This window comes from Verticillium dahliae, genomic scaffold, assembly GCF_000150675.1.
Source record: "Verticillium dahliae VdLs.17 supercont1.27 genomic scaffold, whole genome shotgun sequence".
Taxonomy (NCBI): Eukaryota; Fungi; Ascomycota; class Sordariomycetes; order Glomerellales; family Plectosphaerellaceae; genus Verticillium; species Verticillium dahliae.
The window spans coordinates 290523-310331 of NW_009276928.1; the positions used below are offsets into that span (position 1 = coordinate 290523).

The window sequence follows — 19809 nt, forward strand, 5'->3', positions numbered from 1 at the left end:
CCCACGATGGAAGCGTGGCTTCGTCCATGCCACTGTTGGGGAGGAGTAAGGTACAGTACCTACACCCTTGGGCAATTGACGGAGGACAGGGATCACACATGCACTTGATTCGGAGTGTTGCTTCTCTTCTCTTGCCTTGAGTACACTGGCTGTCTTCTATCAAGAAGGAACGTCCTTGAGACTACGATTCTCTTTCTTCGTCGTGAAGGGCACATCAGTGTCAGGCGGCTGCATTCACGACCTCCAACCACAATGGCCAAATGCCACCCCGGAGGCCAGGACCAAGATGTACTATGTATCCCAAAATACCCCAACCGACCACCCGAACGTGGCGCTCAGGGCGACTAAGGGAGCAACGAAAACGGAGCCAGCCGGCATATCCACCCCACCTGGTCGCAACTGCACTCCAGGGCATCACTAAGCAAGTGCATTCCAGCTTTGAAACGCTCACGGCCCCTTCCCAATGAGTCTATGGAATACCCGACCTATGCAGGGATACCTCGTAGGGGTATAGAAATCTTATCCGACCTACTAAAAACCTCATCTAAAATATAGGGTATATCGCCTGACCTATAGAATACCTCACCTAACCTTTATAGTATTTAATTTAGAAAGATATTATATATATAGGAATAATATATAAGCGTATTTTAATTTTCCTAATATAAACCTAGACTATATCTAAATTATAATTAGATTCTAATTATATATTAATTGAATTTATATAACCTAGATTATATCTAGAGTTTATTTAAATTCTAATAATCTTAAAGATATTAATCTATTATAATTATAATTAGATTTAATCCCTTTATAGGAAAAAATCGTTTTTTTATATTTCTAAATATAATTTACTTAAAAGTAAAGGGAGCTATCCTTAGCCTTAGTATAGTAATATTATTTATTAATTATAGTCTTAACTTTATAAATTTAAAGTAATTAGAACTAAAATTAAATAGAATCTAATTTAAATCTTACTTTATCTATCTCGAAGGTTAGGAGGCTAGGGCGCTAAAACTTCTTATTATTAGTATATATCGTAGTCGACGTAGGAGGTATTAGGCAACGACCGAGGGTATAGCTTAGTTATAGAATAAAGAGATAATAATAGATAAGAGGAAGAGAGAGATAAAAGTAGCTATATCTTAAGAAGGAGACGTCGGGTCGAGAAATAGATTAAAGATTCTTATAGCCCTTAACGAGAGCTATAAAATAGTATATTTTTCATTTAGATCGAAAGTAAATAAGTAGAGGGGTAATTAGAAGAAGGTTATAATTAATCAAGAGAAGTACTTAGATTAATCCTAATAGGAATAAAGCGTATCTTAGAAGGTACCCGTTTATAATAGTTAAAAACGTATAAATTAGATAGGAATTATTATATAATAGGGATCTACGAATATAATTAGAATTAGATAATTATTAAGTCTAAAAACCTAAAAAATAGGTCTAGGGGGTGCCCTCTATATATAATAGATTAACCCTTAGTAGCTACGTATAGATAAGGCGCTTAGACTACCTCTAGACCTGCGGGGGAAGTAGAGTCGGATTTAAGCTCTAGCTAATAAGGTATAAGAGAACTTAAACGCTTATTACTATAGAATAGCTCTATAGAATATTATAAAAATTATACTATTCTATAGCTACGACTTTTCTCTATTTTATAATATATAAATTGTTATAGTTTAGCTTTTATTTAAGCTACTAGAGTAATTATAAGACTCTAACCCTTATAACTCCTATACTTATTATTAAAATACTATTTATATCCCTAAGTAGTAATATATCTATTTATAGCTATTATAATTATTAAAAGGGGCTAATTAATCTTAGTATAAAAAGCGGATATAATTAATATAAAGTTATATTTTAATTATAATTAGAGTAAAATCCGATTAAGTTCTTATAATAATATAAGTATAAATAGATTAAATTCCTTTTTTATATAATATAGATTTACTTATATAAATATAAAAGGGCTATAGGGGCAAGTTATTTACTAGCTTATAGTTATTTGACCTAAGATTTAATAACCTATATAGGTTAGGTTAGGTCGCTCTATTAATATTACTTACTTAACCTAATAATATATATAGAGGAGGTTGCCTAAGGTAGTAGATAGGTCGCCTTATATATTAGCTACCTTATACTATATTTACTATTTAACGTGAGATTATAGTAGGTCGGATAAGGTTTCTATATCCCTGCGAGGTACCCCTGCACAGGTCGGGTGAACTATATTCACTTCCCAATAGCATATAGCGGGCGACTCGGAAGGAGCGAGCGGCCGCCAGGGGGGGGGGGTTTGGTCGACAACTTCGTCTCATTTTTGCTTGGCATTTTACCATCAGACGGAAAGCTCCCAGCTCTCTAACAACCTACATGTACCTTACTGAACTGGCCACATCCTGACTGTCAATCAACTTGTTCCATTCCCGGACGGATCCTGTGATTCACATCAACGTCGTCTTTGATTATTCTTGCCCTTCTAGACGGTCTGTCTTGACGTACCCACCTCACTCCATCTTCCCCTCAGCATCAAACCCATTGTACTGCTGCTGCTGCTGGTCGTTCGGCGCGGGACCAGTACTGACGCACGCCACGACAAAATGGAATCCTCAACGGCGCCGTCCACCCCCGACGAGCCTCAAAACCGCTTCTTGGCACTATGGAACATGACGTCTAAGCGAATGAGGTCTGCCTGCGGTCTCGTGATTTTTCTGTGAGCCGCATCACATCACTGTATACCCTTCCCCCCCGAGCGGCGTGCTGATACTGGGCAGAGGCCTGACGATATGGCTGTCCCTGCCATCCATCAAGACCATGACAGTTCCTCAAGTCAGCCTCCATTATGGTGTCAAGTCGCCATTCAACCACACAAAGGTCGCCCTCCTGATTGAGAACCGTCCCAATCCTATACTAGCCCCCCTCATGCTGCACTTCATGGCCGTTGTACCCCCTGACTGGCGCTTCCGCTTCATGGGCTCCGAGGAATCCGTCGCGCATATCAACCAGTCTATGGCCATTCGCGAGCATGTCAATTCTGGCAAACTCGACCTCACCTTCATTCCGTCCAACATGAGCACGGCCGGTCAAGAGATGATCTCCCGCTTCCTGACGAACCTGTGGCTCTACGAAACTGTCCTCCATCCCGCAGAGTGGCTGCTTGTCTTCCAGACCGACAGCATGCTCTGCGCCAACAGTCGCCACAACATCAACGACTTTCTCGAATTCGACTGGATTGGCGCCCCTTGGAACCCCAGTAGTCGCTGGGGTGGCAACGGTGGCCTGTCTCTCCGACGAGTCTCCGCCATAATCGATGTCCTCCGTGAGCAGGTCCGCGTCGACAACTCCGAACCCGAAGACGTCTGGCTCACCGAGCGTCTCGCCCACCGACCCGGTGCCCGTACTGCCAACAGCACCATCTCCATTGTTTTCAGTGGCGAGGGGTTCGTGGGCGAAAAAGTCAAAGTCGGCAGCAACAGCGACGCCTTCAACAGTTCGCTGGATGCTGCGGCTGCAGGCGAATACGTCCCCGAGCTCGATAGCTGGCGCGACGGCTTCTACGAGCCTATGGGCTACCACACCGGCGGCAGCGGGGCCTACCTCCACGGCCCTGTCTGGGGCAAGCCGTCCCTACGCAAGCACATTTGGGATTACTGCCCCGAGATTAAGATGACGCTTGCCATGGACGCCGCCGAGTACATTCCCGGCCATTGCAACGACGTCTGGAGACGAGACGGGTCAGAGGCACAGGTGGAGGCGGAGCTGGACGCGAGGTATCCGTTCGGCTCGGAGATTATTGATGGAGAAGAGTATCCTTTGCTGCCGCCCGGTCTGTCCGCATGGTGATCTATTTTGGTCATCTGCATTTCTTCGGTTTTTTTTTTTTTCTTATTTCATTTGAATTTTCCTCTTTTCCATCATGATTTCATCGGTGTCTGCGCAAGGTTTGTCATCTTCTTTTTGGGCGGCGGGGTTGGTGATGTCTCGGGCAATCTTGCTATGGAATACACAACGTTAGAAATTTCTACAAGTCCAAGGGACATGACCTTGGTTCTATCCCACGTACATGCCCACAGGATGCTGATTGTTCAGAACGCTCCTTGCAACACGTCGATTGATTAAAAATGCCCCCGATGCTCGAAGAACAGAAGCTGCGCTACGCACGCTAGGATATACTAGGATATTGAGCAGGCAGCCTGCTTAGAGAACGTACCCTCCACTGCCCAGGCAGCGCCATTCCCTGACGCCCCTGCCTTCCTCGAGTTCGACGCACCACCAGAGCACCTCCTTGGCCCGCTCCGGCAGACCGCTCTCCTCGTGCGCGCGGGCCAGCGCGAACCACGCCTCGGAGTAGTCCCAGGCGGACCCCAGCTTGGTGAGGCCCGTCAGCAGGCCGCTTGCGCGATCACGAGCCGCAAGGCGGTCGATCAGGGGCAACGAGCTGGCCTTGTAAGGCGCGGGGAGCTTGTCATCGTCCTCCGTCTTCGAGTCCTTGTCGTGGATGATGCAGGACTCGGCATGATGTTCTGCGTTGACTGATTTGCCGGCACCCAATCCAAGCGGCTCGGAGCGGAGCCCATCAGCTGGTGTGGTTATGCGGGGCAGTGACGCCGAAGGGGTGAGGTCCGAGTCGAATAGTCCGTTTTCGGTGGAGAGACTGGGCACGGCGGGCGGCGGGCGGATCTGCTCCGTGAAAATATCAAGGAGGATACTGGAGAGGCCCACAATGGCTGCCGGGTGATTGGGGAAGTGCGTCAGGGCGGACTCAAACTCGGAACGAGCGTCGTAGGGTGCTTCTTTCGCGAGCGAAAGGTAGCCCAACTATGCAGAGGTTAGTCTTGGTCCTGTCCATCGTGCCTTCTCTTTGTCATGGGATCGTACCTCTGCCCAAACGTCACCCCACAGTTCGTCGACACTTTTCCTCTCCGCCCATCCCGCGTTTCGGTACGCAGCCCCGTTCTCCGATGCGCTCCGCTCCGTGTCGAGTCCCTGCACCAGCTTCTGCGCCTCTCCAACAGCGCCCCGGCAGTCTTCAAACATGTCAGCTCTTCGATAGAAGCCCGCGATCATCAGCCACACTTTAACGAGAAGGGTGGTTCGCTGCTTCCGTTGCACTTCCTGAGCAAACTTGATGACAGGCAAAGGATTGGTGATGGTGTATGTTGCATCTGCGGAGATCTCTGAATAGGAATATGCGGTTGACTTGGAAGCCTGGGATGTGTACGAGTCGAGATGGTTCAGGGTCTGGCCCCGGGGTCCTGTGAATCCTGAGATTTGTTGCCTGCCGCCGTTGGCAGAGCCGAGGAAATCTGTCATGGGAATCTCAGTCGTGGGAGTGAAAAAGACTTCGCCATCCACAACTGTGGGTGAGTGAATAGGGGGGCCGAGGCTTGGCGCCCTCTTCCTGCTGCTGCTGCTCTCTCTTTTCTTGAGGCTGTTGCGCCTGCCAGACTCGCTTCTCCCCCTCAACCTACGAGAAGGTTTGCGCTCTGTCACTTGCCCAGACTCACCGGTCACCTGGATGGTCGGCGCGACGCCGGCAGAAGTCTGCGACGTAGGGGGCCGTGTCGATAGCGCCACGGACTTTTCGCTTTCGAGGAGGCTCGCGCGTCTGGAAGTACGACCTGTGCGCTCGGATCGGCCGCCGAAGATGCTGCCCCTAATACTGCGCAGCGTGCCGGCCGAGCTCTTCGGTACCTCTGTCGTTGTGGGCAAGTTGAGAGTGGGCTTGCTAGGCTTGACATCGCCGAAAAGCCGCTGAAAGAGGGAGAGCAGCTCGTGGCTAGCATTGACGGCAAATTCAGGGCCTTCCACCACCTCTACAAGGGCGAGCTGCGTCATTTTAACCTCGAGGATGCTCTCGCGTTCAAAGTCATCCATTTCGTCCACAACTGCGCTGTGTACGTTGGCGTGCTTCTCGTCGAGGTCATTCAGATGATCACTCCTGAATCCCTCCTTGGACCTACCGAAAAGAACGGTATCATCGCCAAACTGCTCGAACGCGCCCTCGCACGACCTCTCTGCCATGACGTAGTCCTGCCGCGCGCTCATCAACAAGGCAAGCAGGTGCCACAACGGGAGAAGCGAGCGTTGTTGCCAGTACGGGCCGTGATAGTGATTTTGGACATCGTCTGATGACTTGTGCGCAATCAAGGCAGTCTTGACAATCTCAATGGCTGGCGTCAACTCTCTCCGCTCCGCCAGCAGAAGACCGAGGGCAAAGAGACTGCGAACGTCGCGAGTACGGCCAAGCTCTGGCGAGACTGCTTTTCGAAGACATCGAATCGCCTTGGCTTGCAGTTCGACTCGAGAGCCGGCGTCGTGGGTCACACGGGACCAGTGGGCATGTGATAGACCCACCGCCTGCCACGACAAAGAGACAGATCTGGGTGAGATCTCGGGATGGAGCGTGCTGGTGGTCTCCTCGAGTTCCGGAAGCGTGGTTCCGTCCGAAACGCCTGCCCTCAGCTGCGGCAATCTCGCCATCCAGTCCTCCAGCTCAGCACCCAGGTCTTTGGCTTTCTCAATGGCATCCTTGCCGCCGTACCGACATAGCGCTAGGATGCACTGCGAGATTGTTTCAAGGACCGTGCCGTCGTCATCGAGTCCGCCCTCGGAATGTCCCGTCTTGTCTACTCTTGCTTTGCCGTGCTTGACCAGCTCCAAGTATGAATCAAAAGCTTTGAACGCAAGGTCGAATTCGGCGACTGACAAGTGAACAGTGAAGATGAACCTTAGAATGGCAGTCGAGTGGTAGGTTTTAGTCGCAGCACGGTAAAAGACATCCAAAGCACCACGGCTGACGCTCTCACGGCCGCCTTCACCGAGGTCTTCTTCCCTCCACCCGCGACCACAAAGAATGGACCAATTCTTCATGACGGACTTGGCAAACTCCTCGACTTCCTCGCGCTCCTCATCAGCTTTTGGGAATTGAGTTTCCGCAATCAGCAGAGCCTCAAAAGCAGCCTCCACCTTTTTCAGTTCCACGCGCAGCAGGCTTCTCGGAGACATCTCGGTGGTCATCGCGGGCAAGCTGCCTGTGGGGTATGGGAGGTTAAGGTCGAGGATATTGGAAAGGGCCGAGTAGTATTCGTTCCAGACGCGGCGCCTCGGGACAGAGCCTCTGTAGCCCTGGCCACCGACAACAGTGAAGGCCTCCCAGTACCTGGCCCAGGACCGATAGCAGGCCAGAGAGTCCATATCCTGGAGGGATCTCTCGTTGGACTGGAGAGCCTCGCTCTGCAGCATGCAGAACTCGGTCAAGAACAGCTCGGAGCAGTATCGCAGTTGTTTCCCGCCGCTCTTTCTCGACCATATGGCCGTGGCAGCCGGCAGAGCGGCCTCGAATATGCGCAGTGCTTCCTCCCTCTGTCCGCTGACGACGAGGCAGTCGGCCTTGAGGTAGGCTGCCTTGAGCGAGCAGACGCTCGTCCATTCGGAGACCTTGTTGTCGGGATCCTGGATATTCTGTTGGTCAAGGGTCGAAGGCAGTCTCGTGGCGGCCAAGCGGTATTCCTTGCTAGTCCAGTGCACCCAGCCCACGGCAACTTGCGCCTGGAATTTGTCTTCGGGGTGCAGGTCGTCATTCTCGATGATCCCGAGAAGCTTGGGGATGTGATCAGCTGTGTCGATGTCGCTCGCAGGCGCTGCAGCAGTTTGAGGTCGTGCGGTCTGAGGACGGGAGGCAGTGTTCGAAGAGGTTTTGGAGGATGTTGACACGGCGTACTCGAGCTCGGCGGTCAAGGTGAGGCATGTTCGATCCGGCGCATGTTTCCTGATTTTGCGCACAAACTCGGGAACAGCTTGCCAGTTCCCCTCGGCCCTCGCAGCATCGAGGGCCTGGATGTAGTGGGCGGCTTTGGTCGCGTCGGGCTGGAGGTGTTGGCGAGGGATTAGCCAAGCTGTACGTCATTGAAGCAGACAGATTGACATCACGGAAGGGGGGTCCCACTAGACGTCAACAATGCTCACCATTTGCGCAAGATAAGATGCCCAGTACAGCAGAAGTACAGAAAAACAAGGACGTGACGTTATCGTGTCTGCAGTCGTGGCATGTTCGGTAGGTAGGATATTGATCGCGGGGGAGATTGGGAGCTGCGTCACGTAAGGGGGCTCGCCAGAGGTAGCAGGAAGAATGTTGGAAGTAGGATACGACAGTTGTGCCTGCCATGGAGCTCAGGGTTGGCCAGCAACAAACAGCACGAGCATCTGACTAGCACCGTCAGCAGCCGGCAGCAGGGGCGTAGGCAGGAGCTCCCCCTTGGACCTACCGGGACTGTCGATCGACGAACCATAGCAGGAGCAGGAACAAGGGGGATTGGAGATCTCGACCAATCAGAGATGGTGGGCCTGGGGTCCCGCAAAAAGATACAGAGGTACTTCTCAATCGCTGCCAAAAAAGTTTCAACAGCTGCTTCCTCAGTTCCTCAGAGGTTTCGCTCATTGATCAGAAAGAAGTGCTTGCGCCATCTCGTATTGCAAGCTGCCACCGAGACAGACTCATCGGCTTTTGGTTTCAACCGCCTGGGAGATTGGTTAACATCAAAGCTGCCATGTCTCTTCCCCCGGATCTGCGCGTCCTCTGCCGCCGCCTCACATCTACACCACCCGCTCAGCTGCCTCACTCGATACCGGCTTTCACAGGCCACGTTCTTCGGTGCCGAGATGTCCTCTCCACGCCGCACGATCCCAAGGCCAAGGATGGCGCGAACGAGGCCTACATGCTAGTGCATAAGCTCAAGACAATCATCACGACACTTCTCAACGGCAAAAGCGCCGCCGGCCGTTTCACCGGTGTGACACTCGTCAAGGCCGTGGTCGATGTTGGTGGATGGGAATGTCTGCGCGAATCTGGACCATGGGTCCGCAGTCTTCTTTCGATTCTTCAGGTGGGTTGACTGTGAGAGATTTCTGGCGTCAGGCAATGTACTCACAGTTGCAGAAAAACGACCCCTTCGCCGTCAAGGAGTTGTGTGTGGTGGCCCTCATCAAAATCTACACCCTCGTCAACGGCTTCCAGACATTGACGCGCGAGATCGCAACTCCCACCATTGCCACTTTCTTCAACGCTTGCCTACAGCTCGTGAAACAGCCACCGGCCGGTGAACGCTTGAAGACACCGCTGCACCTTGTCGAGACGATTCTGGACGCCTTTGCTACACTGCAACCTCTCTACCCTGCCACCTGCCGCCCGTTCAACAAGGATATCAGGGTCGTCATCAAGCCGTATCTCGCACCTACGTCTTCCGACGACATCTTGGTCCCCGAGTCTTTGCAGCGCGCAAGCCGAAGAGTCGCCATCTCCATCCACTTTACTACCGCCGGCAAGTCTGGCCCAAGCGACGAGTGGGCCAAGTTTGCGGCAGAACTGCCGAAGAATTTTCATCTCTGTGCAGACCAGGTCTTTCGCGCTTTTCAAGAGAGCTGGGATACTGTCCCGCCACGCGCGCGGTCCACTGTCAAGTATGACGCGCCGCCACAGGGGGAGGGTTCGGGCATTGAGCTGCCTGCCTGGAAGGGTGTTCGCGCTGGTGGTGACAGGCTGATTGGGTTGTTCCGGCTCATGGCGGACTCGCTACGCTACCCTACCAAAGACTTTGGCGTCATTCCTGTGGGCGCGTTTCTTGATACCGTCAGCCGCGTCTCTCTCATCAGCCGTCGTGGCAAGACACAAACGTGGGAGCAGGCTCTCGAGACTCATCCGGCTGTTGGCAGGGAGGAGAAAGAGGAGCTTTGGAGTATCATGGCCAACATACATATTGCCGCTCTTGACCTTCTCCAGACTCTGTTTAGGAGACTGCAGCACAATGCTCTCCCTCTTGCGTCTGAAAGTCTCGACATTGTCGTTCTGATTCTCAAGTCTGGCATTGACAACCCGGTTGTTCGTGTCGCCGCCTACAAAATCTTTTGCGACATGCTGCCAATTGTCGGTCCCGGAATGAGCAAGCCGGCAACTGACGCCGTCGGCGTCGTCATGCTTGCATGCTGCCGTGATCTGCAACAGGAAGCGGGCCACCTTGCAGCCCCCGCACCCTCCAGCAAGCCCGAATCGGGCGCCAAGAAGAACAGCATCGCCGCGAATGCTGACCTCTTCCTCCCCCAACAGCAAGGTGAGGCAGCTTTGACTCCTGCCAAAACCACTAGTCTACCTAAAGAGCAACTGGAAGTCGCCGAGACGCTTTTGGCTAGCCTCCTCGCCAACATCCCACAGCGGCGCCTCAAGCCGGGCCTGCGTGGGCTGCTCGACCAGACAGCTGTGCTCAGCCAGAGCAGGGACGCCATGCTCGCCAGTGTCCTGAATCCTTACATCAACGAGGCTGGTAAGAGCTACGCCAGCATCCTACCGCATCTGTCGCGCCGCTTCCCTTGCGATCAAGGGGTTGAGATTCTGCGGTCTAACATTCGCTCCTCGGCGCCTTCGTCTGGTGATGGCGTCGACATGACAGCCGGCTTTGAGGAGCTGGACGAAGTGGAAGATGACGAAGATGATGATGAGATGGTCGATGCCATTGAAGTGCAGGGCAGCGGCGAGGACCAAAAGGCTGATGAGGCCGAGAGTAGCAGCGGGTTTGGCATTGCCTCCAAGACGGCTTCCGTGTTGAGCGGCGAGGGCAAGGATCTGGCCAGCAATAACAGCCCTTTCCTGACGCAAAAGCCCTCTACTGTTGAAGCAGCAGGCGGTTCTTTGGCGTCGCAGAAGCGCAAGCTTGAGGACGCCGTGGACGTGGTGCCGCCACACAAGAAGCACGGCGTGGAGAGGAGCATACCTGAGCGGCCCGTGGCTGCGGCCGCCGAGAAGAAGGCGGTGGAAGGAGAAGGGGAGAGCGATGACGAAAGTGTCGATCTGAACATGGACCTGGACGATCTGGACGACGAGGAGGACGAAGACTAGATGTTAGCAGCCATGTATATGTCTTGGCGTCGTTGGATAAATGTTTGCATACATGGCGGCGAGACCAAACAGACCACGCAAGTTCTGATACCCCAACCCTTGGCTCGATCGACCTCATATCGATGTTCTCCCGTTACAACTGGGTATAGCTATGTCCCAATTCCGGCATCACATTCGACAGTGTCTAATGACTTTTTATTCCTGCACCATCCTGCGGTGATTCTCCTGCCAAAGCGCAACAGCAGCCCAAATGTCCAGGCTGCTCCCGACCGGTACATGCAGCGCAACCCCCGCCAGCGCATCCGCATCCAACGCCGATGAACCTTCCCAAAAAAAAAACAAGTAATAAGAATTTAGAGGAAGAAAAGAAAAAAAAAGACAACAACCAAAGCTAGAAACAAAAAAAAAAAGCCTCAATCCCTCAGCCATGCCCTCCTCTTCTCCTCCTTTCTCGCTTTCCTCTTCTCCTTGAACTGCTTCAGCTCCGTCTTGCTGAGCTTCTTCCCCGACCTCTCGGCCTTGAGACTCCGGCCGTCGTGCGAATTGGCCGCGGCGTCGACGTCGAAAAAGGCATTCATCTGCCGCCTGCTCTTGGCCTCGTCCGAATGCCGATCCGGTCCGTCGCCGACGGCCTGGAACTGGCTCGTGAAGCGTATAAAGGCGGCTGCCGCGGCGTAGTCGCCTCCCAGCAGCTGGCCGGCCTGCGCGGCGGCAGCGTGCTGCTCCTCGTCCGAGGGTTCCGTCTGGGCGTACCAGGCCGTGGGGTCGTAGTCGCCGTGGATGGCGGGGTTGTAGCCGCCGGCGGGCGGGCGCGAAGTGTCTGCTGGCAGGGGCGGTGGCGCGGTGAGGGCTGCGGCGGCGGCCGTTGTGCCTGGCGCGCCGGGCGCTGTTGTCGCGGACGAGGAGCCGGCGGCGGCGAGGCGCGGGTTGTCCCATTGCGTGGCGCCGGTGAAGCGGTTGTAGAAGAAGTAGGCCTGCGTCGTGGCGTCCCACTGGAAGTCCCAGCCGTCGTCTCCGGCGGCGGGCGGGGCCTCGTCGGGGAGCGGCGGCGCCTCGCTCGGCAGGGGAGGCTGTTCGGCGGGCAGAGGGGGGTCGGAGGCGCTGGGGGCCGGGGAGGCCGAGTGTGTTTCGCCGGGCTCGGGGGAGGATCGGGTGGATGGTGGTGGTGTCGCTGACGGGTGGTCGATCGTGTCTGGTTGTGGTGCGGCGCCATCGTCTTTCGCAGGGGCGGCCACGGCTTCGGCGTCGCGTGACGCCGTGTCCTCGAGCTGGGGATCGTGCTCGGGCGATGCGCCGGCAGCGGCAACAGCAGCAGCGATGGCGGCCTCGGCCTCGGCGTCAGCGTCAGCGTCAGCTCCTGCTATTTCGGTCTCGACGCGGCTCGGGGAAAGAGGGTCGGAAGCCATGGCGAAAGAGGGCGACAAAGATGGGTGCTCTGCTTCAATGCAATGTGGCGGAGAGCTTCATCCCCGTTTGATGGAACGACAGGCCGACCGCAGACGTGTGTTGGTGGTTGGTATGGTTGTGGTGGAAAGTGGAAAGTGGAAAGCCGTGGGGGACGCGCGGGGAGACTGAGGTCAAGATTTGCAGGTCGCGAACGTGTGCAATGGAATCGACGCTTTCTCTGCTGTGCAGTGAAGTCGCAGCTCGGGCGCGGCTGGCCCAGCGAAAAATCCATGGCTGCGTCATGGCAGGTGGACCGTGTTGGTCTTCCTCGCACTGTATCACGCACAGTACACTGCTTGGACCTCGACACCACCGAAAGGTCCTCGTACGTAGAAGTGTCTTCTTTTGCTCCTCCACTGAGCGGGAGGGTCATTCCGATGCTCCCAGGTGCCGCCTCTCTTCCTGCTGAGGGACTGACCCTCATCTCGCGATGCTCCCTTGCAGAAGCTGAGCCATTTCGGCCCAATTTGAGCAGTCACGGTGGTGCTACGGCCGGTGTTAGTCGAGGGTCATGGTGTATTTTGAAAAGATCATAGCATCTCAAAAGTGCCACGACTGCCACGCTGGTGATCTTCATCGTAGAATGCTGTGTAGCGTTGCGATTGGTAGAATTCGCTTGTTGATAGTAGCTGAGAGCTGCTGAGATTTATGCCTTTGGGTTCCTGAATACCAACAACCATGATCTGCCGAAAAGACGTGGGATTATATAGAAAACCAGGAACATCTTTAAATATTGCTGAAAGCAATTCGCGGCACTGATGCCTTTGCTTTCTCCAGACCTGCTACTAACTTGACAACCTAAGCTATGCAAAAAGCTAAACTAGATGAGAACATCTGATAAACGAAAACCTTGAAGCATCTAGGATTTTAAATACGTGAAGACTGACAATTCAGCGCCATGGAGGGGCAGCTGAGAGTGCGAGCCGAATTCAAAGGATATCGTCGCTGTCGACGTCGAAGACTGGCATGTCTCTTAGAGCGATGGAACAAACAGCGTAAAGAGGTTGTCCATTAATTCCCTTAATGAGCCTCCGGAAGCCGATCTTAAGCAGGACAACTTTGAGGTTGTAGTAGTCGTATGCAAGCAAGCCGCCAACGAATAAGGCGCTGGCTAGTGTGGATGCTGATTTACGCTTGAGAATCCCAACGGGGCTTCCGTGCCAAGGCCTCTGGTGAACTGGTCCGGGTCTGTTCGGGTTGGCATCTCGTCGAGGTGGCTGTACCAGAAGCCCAGGATGTATGGTTTTTGCGTCCAAGCTGGGCCGATCGGAGTCGGAGGCATTCTGGCGGCGACTCGCATCCAAACCGGCCTTAGAGCTGATTCCTGATGGCAGAATCTGGTGCAAAGATGTCGTTCAATAGATCTTGTCGTTGATCCTCTGCTCCCCTTTGTGAGCAGCAGCATGGTGATCGATGTTGTCAGTCGAATTGGTGCAGATCGACCAGGGCCTCCGAGAAGACATACTGGATACGCGTGTTACCACGATCTTTCTCACGTCAGACTACATCTGGAGGCCCCTGTTGAGATGCGACACCCAGCCCATTTCCTTTTACGCGTACAGCAACTCTAGAAACAATGCTTCAAGAACCCGAGGCTAGCAAGCTAATACCTAGCATTCCCTGAATTGCTGCTACTTGTTGCTCTTAAGCGAAAGGTCGTTCCGTCAGCCCAATATTCCACTTAGTCTGATTGGATGCATTTACGAAAGTGGATGGGATTTCGACAAAGAATCATTATCTCTTGCATCGCGATCAAATCGTGTTACAAGGGTCAGATTTGGAACAGCTTGGATGATAGTAAAGTATGAACCAACGGCAGGGTCACGGCAAGTAACGAGAAGCCCTCGACCAACAGTCCCAGTCCTCCTCGACAATTCCCCGGTACTTTCAATTACCATTTGCCGTTTTCCAACATGAAGTTCCCTGTCCCGATTCTGTCGCTGCTGGCCGTCGCCCAGGCAGTGGCTATCCCTTCGGGGTCCGAGGCTTCTGCCTTTTCTTTTGAGCAATGGGTCGAAGACATCATTGCCAGCCCCGACGGGAAGCATCTCAGCCCTGAAGAGGCGATAGATGCTCATCTGGCTTACATCAATGGCACGGATGTCAACTTGCTGGAATCCCGAGCCCTCGAGAAACGTGTGACATGCTGGACCAGCAGTACCTCACCACCTCCAGCCTGGGTAGGCTTAACATGCGCTATGACGGCTTGAGCATCTGTTGACTCGTTGTTCAAATCCAGGGTCCAGACGCTGTCACATGCATCAATTACATGGCCAGCATCGGAAGCCGGGGCTGCACTGTTCTACCAATATGGTCAGCTTTTCCGGCGCTGTGGTAATGCAAGGATCTACGGGACGACTGGTGGTAGTCAGAGCCTGCCAGTGACAGATATCTGGTAAGTTCATAGACCCCATTTGGTTGAAACCTCACATACTGATCCATAGCTTAGCAGTAAAGTTGCTCGCGCAGCTGGCCGTGTTATGGATTCGTGCTACCGTTCGGACAACACAGTCAGGGGAAGCGAAATGGTCAGCAACAAGGCGTACCAGCTCAACTTGAATGGAGTCAACTGAGCTGGTTGTCAACCCATGCGTGACAGAAGACGTGCTGGTAATAAGCCGCAAGACAATGACGCGAGACAAGAAAATCAGTGGCCAGCCTATGGCATGGTCAGGTGAGTTCTGCAGCATGGTCCTTGCTTGTATATCCCCTGCGTCAAAGAGGGGGTTGTATTCGTTATATACAGTTCCTTAGGATCTGTTGCGATATTTCGAAACTTTCATAGATACGAACATATTTTGCTTGCAATGTCCTCCGGAAAGTCGCTCTGCGTCGTACTCACAAATAGCACAGAGAAGGCCAAGCCTTGGCCCTTCTTATCTTACCCGCAGGCGTGGCAGCGCTTTTAGGTGGTGCTGCATCATGTGTAGTGAATCTCGATTGATTTTCTGTCCGAGTGTTAGGCAAGTGCTTCTGATGAAGTGCTTGTGATGAACCTTGGTACATCTTGGACTCTTTACCCCCAGGGTGACGAGCACAATAACACGACACCACCCCCGCTAGCCAAACGCCTCAACCGTCTACAGGCATGGTGGCAGCCCTCGTGTTCATATCGTCTACTGCTTCACTGTGAGACCTATAACGACCCCTTCAAACGAACTCTATTTCTCACGAAGAATGGGTGCACAATGTCAAACCTGCCTTCTAAAAACCAGAAACTGAATGAAATGGTGATCATACAAGACATCACAAGGTTGTCTGGGAACCTTCGCGCATGCGCTCGGCACTTGGACGATTATAATGTATTAGGTGATCCCGAGCTATTATGCTACGAGCAACCAGGCGTCTCGTAATCGCCTGTTGACATAAGTCTGTACGAACAAAAGAAACGATGAACCCCACAGATCATCTCGTACATGCCTATTGAATGCGAGCTCGATGCACGCCGCGAGTTTTTGACATTTCAGCGGGTTCAAGGTCTCTTCCTATAATCTGGCTGGAGAGGGCTCTTCACCACCTGACCACAGGCTAGCTGGCCGCCTGTTGGCCTGGAAAGACATTGGGAGGGAGTTTAACTGGGTCGAATATCCGCTTTGTCAATAAATCCGATTACGGGACGATCACGGGACATGAACTTTCTATCAAGGGGCACACGGCGCTGAGAGGCTTGCAGGTCAGTTGTTCGCGAGCTCCAAGCGACGTCTCATGTTGTCGATCATACTCTTTGCCCCAAGATCCTGGAGTCCAGCCAAGTCCGTGCGTACAGGTCACGGCTGTGCCACGCACTCAGCCATGATTCCGCAAGCATCCTGTTAACAGTTTCCACGTTTATGACAGCTGCGTGTCAAACATGAGCCTGGGGAACTCTGCTCTCGGGACCTCCGGTCCATGATGCTGGCTGGACAGATTCTGGTCAATTGGCCGAATTGCTGTCCTGATCCAGTTATTACCAACCCGCACCGCAACCTGTACAGCATCGTAGGCCCCGCCATCCCGAAAACGCCTCTCGCAACCCCTGTTCACCCCTGCCTGACATCGCGCCCAGCACTTTGACGAGACGTCTGAGCACCAAGTCCTTCAGGATCTCCGCTCTTTCAGGGTCGTATCGGGAGCCTAATACATCCCTTAAAGAAAGGCAAGCCAGCCGCTCGTTCCTGGCCTCGGTACCAGTCGATCAATTCTGTACCTCACGATCGTACGTTTTTGCGTGAGATATACTTTTCTCAGCATGAAGTCCATCTTGGCGTTACCATACTTCATCGCCGGTGCTTTAGCCGGGGGTCTTGACATGAGGCAGAGTGGCGACAGCAACTCGTGCCCGCAGCTTCACATCTTGGGCGCGCGAGAACCGACAGCGCCAGCGGGCTTTGGCTCTACACAGGGTGTCGTCCAGCTCCTGTTGGACCAGTTTCCCTCGTCGACGGCTGAGGCTATCAATTACCCTGCTGAAGGTGGTGATGCATATGGGCGGAGCGTGACGGCGGGACTCAGGGCCTTGCTGAATCAAACGCAAGCCGTCATGACAAGGTGTCCCGAGACCAAGTTTGTGCTCGTAGGGTACTCCATGGTAAGGCATCCCGAAGCGCGGGTATATAGCTGAGACGAAGGCGCTGACATGCCGTGAACTCGCAGGGCGCCCAAATCATCGACGATGCCATGTGCGGCGGCCCCGATCCCCCGAGTCTCATCACCGACATGATCCCCATGTCTCCCGAGATGGGCGAGAAAGTCGTTGCGACGCTGTGGATGGGCAACCCACGATTCTTCAGCCCTTCACCCTATAGCGTCGGGTCAGCTAAGCTCGGTGGCGTACGTCCCTCCCGCTCTCTTGGCACTATCTCTCTCCCTCTCTCTCTCCTCGGTACAAAGAGCACAAAGCTGACATGAATCAGTTTGCGGCGCGGGAGCAGGGCTTCGTGTGCGCCACCTACGCCGAGAGGATCCAGTCCTACTGCGACGAAAGAGACCCCTTCTGCTCCAAGGGTAGCAGCGACCTGACGCACCAGAACTATGCTTACAAGTACGGGAGTTCGGCGCTGAACTTTGTTAAGGCAAGGGTCATGGCGGATGCGTCAGAGGTCGACATGGTGTCGAACGAGAGTACTGCTGCGGCCACCGAGACCGATTCCTCGGCGGAAGGGTGGGCGAGGCCGCGTTTGGTTTTGTCAATGGTGTTTGGCATGGGTGCATTGGGCCTTGCTCTTTAAGACGAGATGATCGTGTCGTGCATAGCAACTGACTCAAGTATCTGGCGTTTTGAGGAGGAGATTGTACGCATCATGCTTGGGTAGCATTGGCCTGTTCTAGAAAAGAGAGGGTGTGTTTGGCGTCGATGTGACGCGGTGGGATGCGCATGATCGGCTATCTAGACAATTGAATGAATTGACTGTATTGTAATCTATCAAATCAACAATCTACAATCTACCAAACATGCCCCTTGTTCTGCTTGATGCTGATGACGTTTATATCCTTCCACATCATCACAGCAACCAGACCAACCACCCACATGCCCGTGCCGACAGCCAGCATCCTGGCCAGGCTGTCCTGGTAGGCGTGCTGGATGGCGATGCGTGCGTCCGACCCCACCGGATACGACAGCTGCGTGGAAATGTTGGCGTAAATGCATTCGAGGTTTGGCAGCTCGGCGCGGGGGAGATACGCCTCGAGCCTCCGCGGGAAGACGTCCTGCCAAATGGCCGACGCGGCCGTCAGGCCAATGGCGCCGCCAATGTTGCCAAACATGCCGAGAACGGCGAGGCAGATGGCGACGTGCTGGTGGGAGGCGGCGGCGAGGATGGCGAGCTCGTCGCAGACCATGATGGTGGCGGCGGCGACGGAGATGAGGATCTGGCACAGGACAATGGGCGCCACGGCGGCGCCGACGCTGCAGAGGTACAGCATGAGGCCGGAGCCGGCGGCGCTCACCGGGATGCCGACGTGTAGGCAGATGGGACGGAAGCGGCCCGTGTAGTGGATCAGGGCGCCGACGCCGATGCCGCAGAGAACGGAGCAGACGGTGTAGCTCTGCACGACGTAGCTCGCATTCTCGACGCTGAGATCGTTGACTACCTGCAGGTACGAGCTGAAGAAGCTGTTCCAGACAAAGTAGCTCAGGAAGAGCGTCGCCGACAGGAGGCACGCGCCGGCGACGGTGCCGTCGACGAGCAGCGCGTAGGGGATCAGCGTCATCGAGGCGTACCGCCGCTCCCACACGACAAAGCCGGCCGTCAGACTGATGCCGGCTCCGAGCATGCCCAGGATGACAGCAGGACTCCAGCCCTGCACAGTGTAGAGGTTGAACGGCAGTAGAAAGAGGGCGACGCCGGAGGAGAGCAGGATGAGGCCCACGGCATCGAACTGCTCGCAGTAATAGCGGAAGCCTTCCCAGAATGTGCGGTCCTCGTCGGCGGCGCCGTTCTTCACGACGAGACCTCTCTTCTTCGCCTTGAGATGGTTGTTCCAGAGGACACCAAACAGCGGCAGCGTGATGGCGGGCACCATGATCGTGGAAACGCCAAAAGCCCAGCGCCAACCCGGCCCCTCAAGGAATTTCGACGCGATCGGTCCGGCTGCGAAGCACGTAATGATGTTTGGCGAGCTGACAATGGCCTGCAACAAGCCTCGGTTCCGCAGTGAAGAAGTATCGGCCACGAAGACCATCAAACTGTACAGAATACCATTGTTGCCCACGGTGCCCAGGACCTGGGCCATAGCATACATCTCAATGTTGTTGCAGGCGGTCATCATGACGAGTCCGAGAGTGGCCAGCATGATGCAGAATAGAAAGCCGTGAGGGCGCCCGAACACGTCCAGGATCTTGGCCAGGGTGAGGTTCGTGACGCCGCCGACGACGCTGCTCAGAATGCCGACCGTTGGGGTTAGCGAGTGCATGGCGAATGCCGACGTGACATAAGGCGTCAGGATCATGGTCGATCCAGCGACGACACCTTCGACAAAGTGGGTGAGCCAGATCATCACGTAGACAGTGATGAGAGCGCCAGTCGTCCATGTCATTGCCACGGCCTCGATGTTCTGGACGCCTGGCTGAGGGTCCGCAGATGGGTCGTCCTCAATACGGTCATCGTGGGTGTGTAGAGCTGCATCTCCGGCAATGTTGGATTCGTGCGACTCATGGCTGAGGAGACTGAGGTTCTCGTCATCGTCTGATCGGCTGCCAGCGTTGACATCCCTCTCGGCTTGGGGCTTCATGGTCTGCTCAGGTTGGCTGCTTTCAACTGGGTGGCCAGCTTCCCTTTTGAGATGGTAAGGCCGTAAGGGTGTCAGTCAATGGGCTTCTAGACAAAACAGCATGGCATTAGAAAATGCGACATTGAACACGTCGAGCGCTGCAGAATAAAGCGAGGACTACACATGGCATCCTGAAAGGGCAGAATACGGGAGGGTACGGGTTTTGTGCAAGTGGCTGTAACCTGCTCACTGGGAACCTTCTCACGTACGCAAAACGT

General features: G+C 53.9%; 7 protein-coding genes across 7 annotated transcripts; 4 read left to right on the top strand and 3 right to left on the bottom strand.

Annotated features, from left to right (window-relative positions):
- Window positions 1-2609: 2609 nt before the first annotated feature.
- On the top strand, window positions 2610-3852 carry VDAG_09795 (uncharacterized protein; the record flags this gene model as incomplete). The annotated part of the gene is made up of 2 exons (XM_009654654.1): window positions 2610-2722; window positions 2784-3852. The coding sequence occupies 2 exons, from the start codon at window positions 2610-2612 to the stop codon at window positions 3850-3852; spliced, it is 1182 nt and encodes a 393-aa protein (XP_009652949.1).
- A 42-nt stretch (window positions 3853-3894) lies between these two features.
- VDAG_09796 (uncharacterized protein) lies at window positions 3895-7980 on the bottom strand (the record flags this gene model as incomplete). The annotated part of the gene is made up of 5 exons (XM_009654655.1): window positions 3895-4003; window positions 4220-4827; window positions 4888-5366; window positions 5517-7878; window positions 7978-7980. 5 exons carry the CDS (start codon window positions 7978-7980, stop codon window positions 3895-3897), a joined length of 3561 nt encoding a protein of 1186 aa, XP_009652950.1.
- A 578-nt stretch (window positions 7981-8558) lies between these two features.
- VDAG_09797 (uncharacterized protein) lies at window positions 8559-10897 on the top strand (the record flags this gene model as incomplete). The annotated part of the gene is made up of 2 exons (XM_009654656.1): window positions 8559-8894; window positions 8948-10897. 2 exons carry the CDS (start codon window positions 8559-8561, stop codon window positions 10895-10897), a joined length of 2286 nt encoding a protein of 761 aa, XP_009652951.1.
- Window positions 10898-11310: 413 nt separating this feature from the next.
- On the bottom strand, window positions 11311-12303 carry VDAG_09798 (WW domain-containing protein; the record flags this gene model as incomplete). Its single annotated transcript, XM_009654657.1, has 1 exon — window positions 11311-12303. The coding sequence occupies one exon, from the start codon at window positions 12301-12303 to the stop codon at window positions 11311-11313; it is 993 nt and encodes a 330-aa protein (XP_009652952.1).
- A 1953-nt stretch (window positions 12304-14256) lies between these two features.
- On the top strand, window positions 14257-14916 carry VDAG_09799 (uncharacterized protein; the record flags this gene model as incomplete). The annotated part of the gene is made up of 3 exons (XM_009654658.1): window positions 14257-14523; window positions 14662-14738; window positions 14793-14916. The coding sequence occupies 3 exons, from the start codon at window positions 14257-14259 to the stop codon at window positions 14914-14916; spliced, it is 468 nt and encodes a 155-aa protein (XP_009652953.1).
- Window positions 14917-16571: 1655 nt separating this feature from the next.
- Window positions 16572-17550, top strand: VDAG_09800 (acetylxylan esterase; the record flags this gene model as incomplete). The annotated part of the gene is made up of 3 exons (XM_009654659.1): window positions 16572-16910; window positions 16976-17152; window positions 17236-17550. 3 exons carry the CDS (start codon window positions 16572-16574, stop codon window positions 17548-17550), a joined length of 831 nt encoding a protein of 276 aa, XP_009652954.1.
- A 214-nt stretch (window positions 17551-17764) lies between these two features.
- VDAG_09801 (siderophore iron transporter mirB) lies at window positions 17765-19552 on the bottom strand (the record flags this gene model as incomplete). Its single annotated transcript, XM_009654660.1, has 1 exon — window positions 17765-19552. One exon carries the CDS (start codon window positions 19550-19552, stop codon window positions 17765-17767), a length of 1788 nt encoding a protein of 595 aa, XP_009652955.1.
- Window positions 19553-19809: the final 257 nt, after the last annotated feature.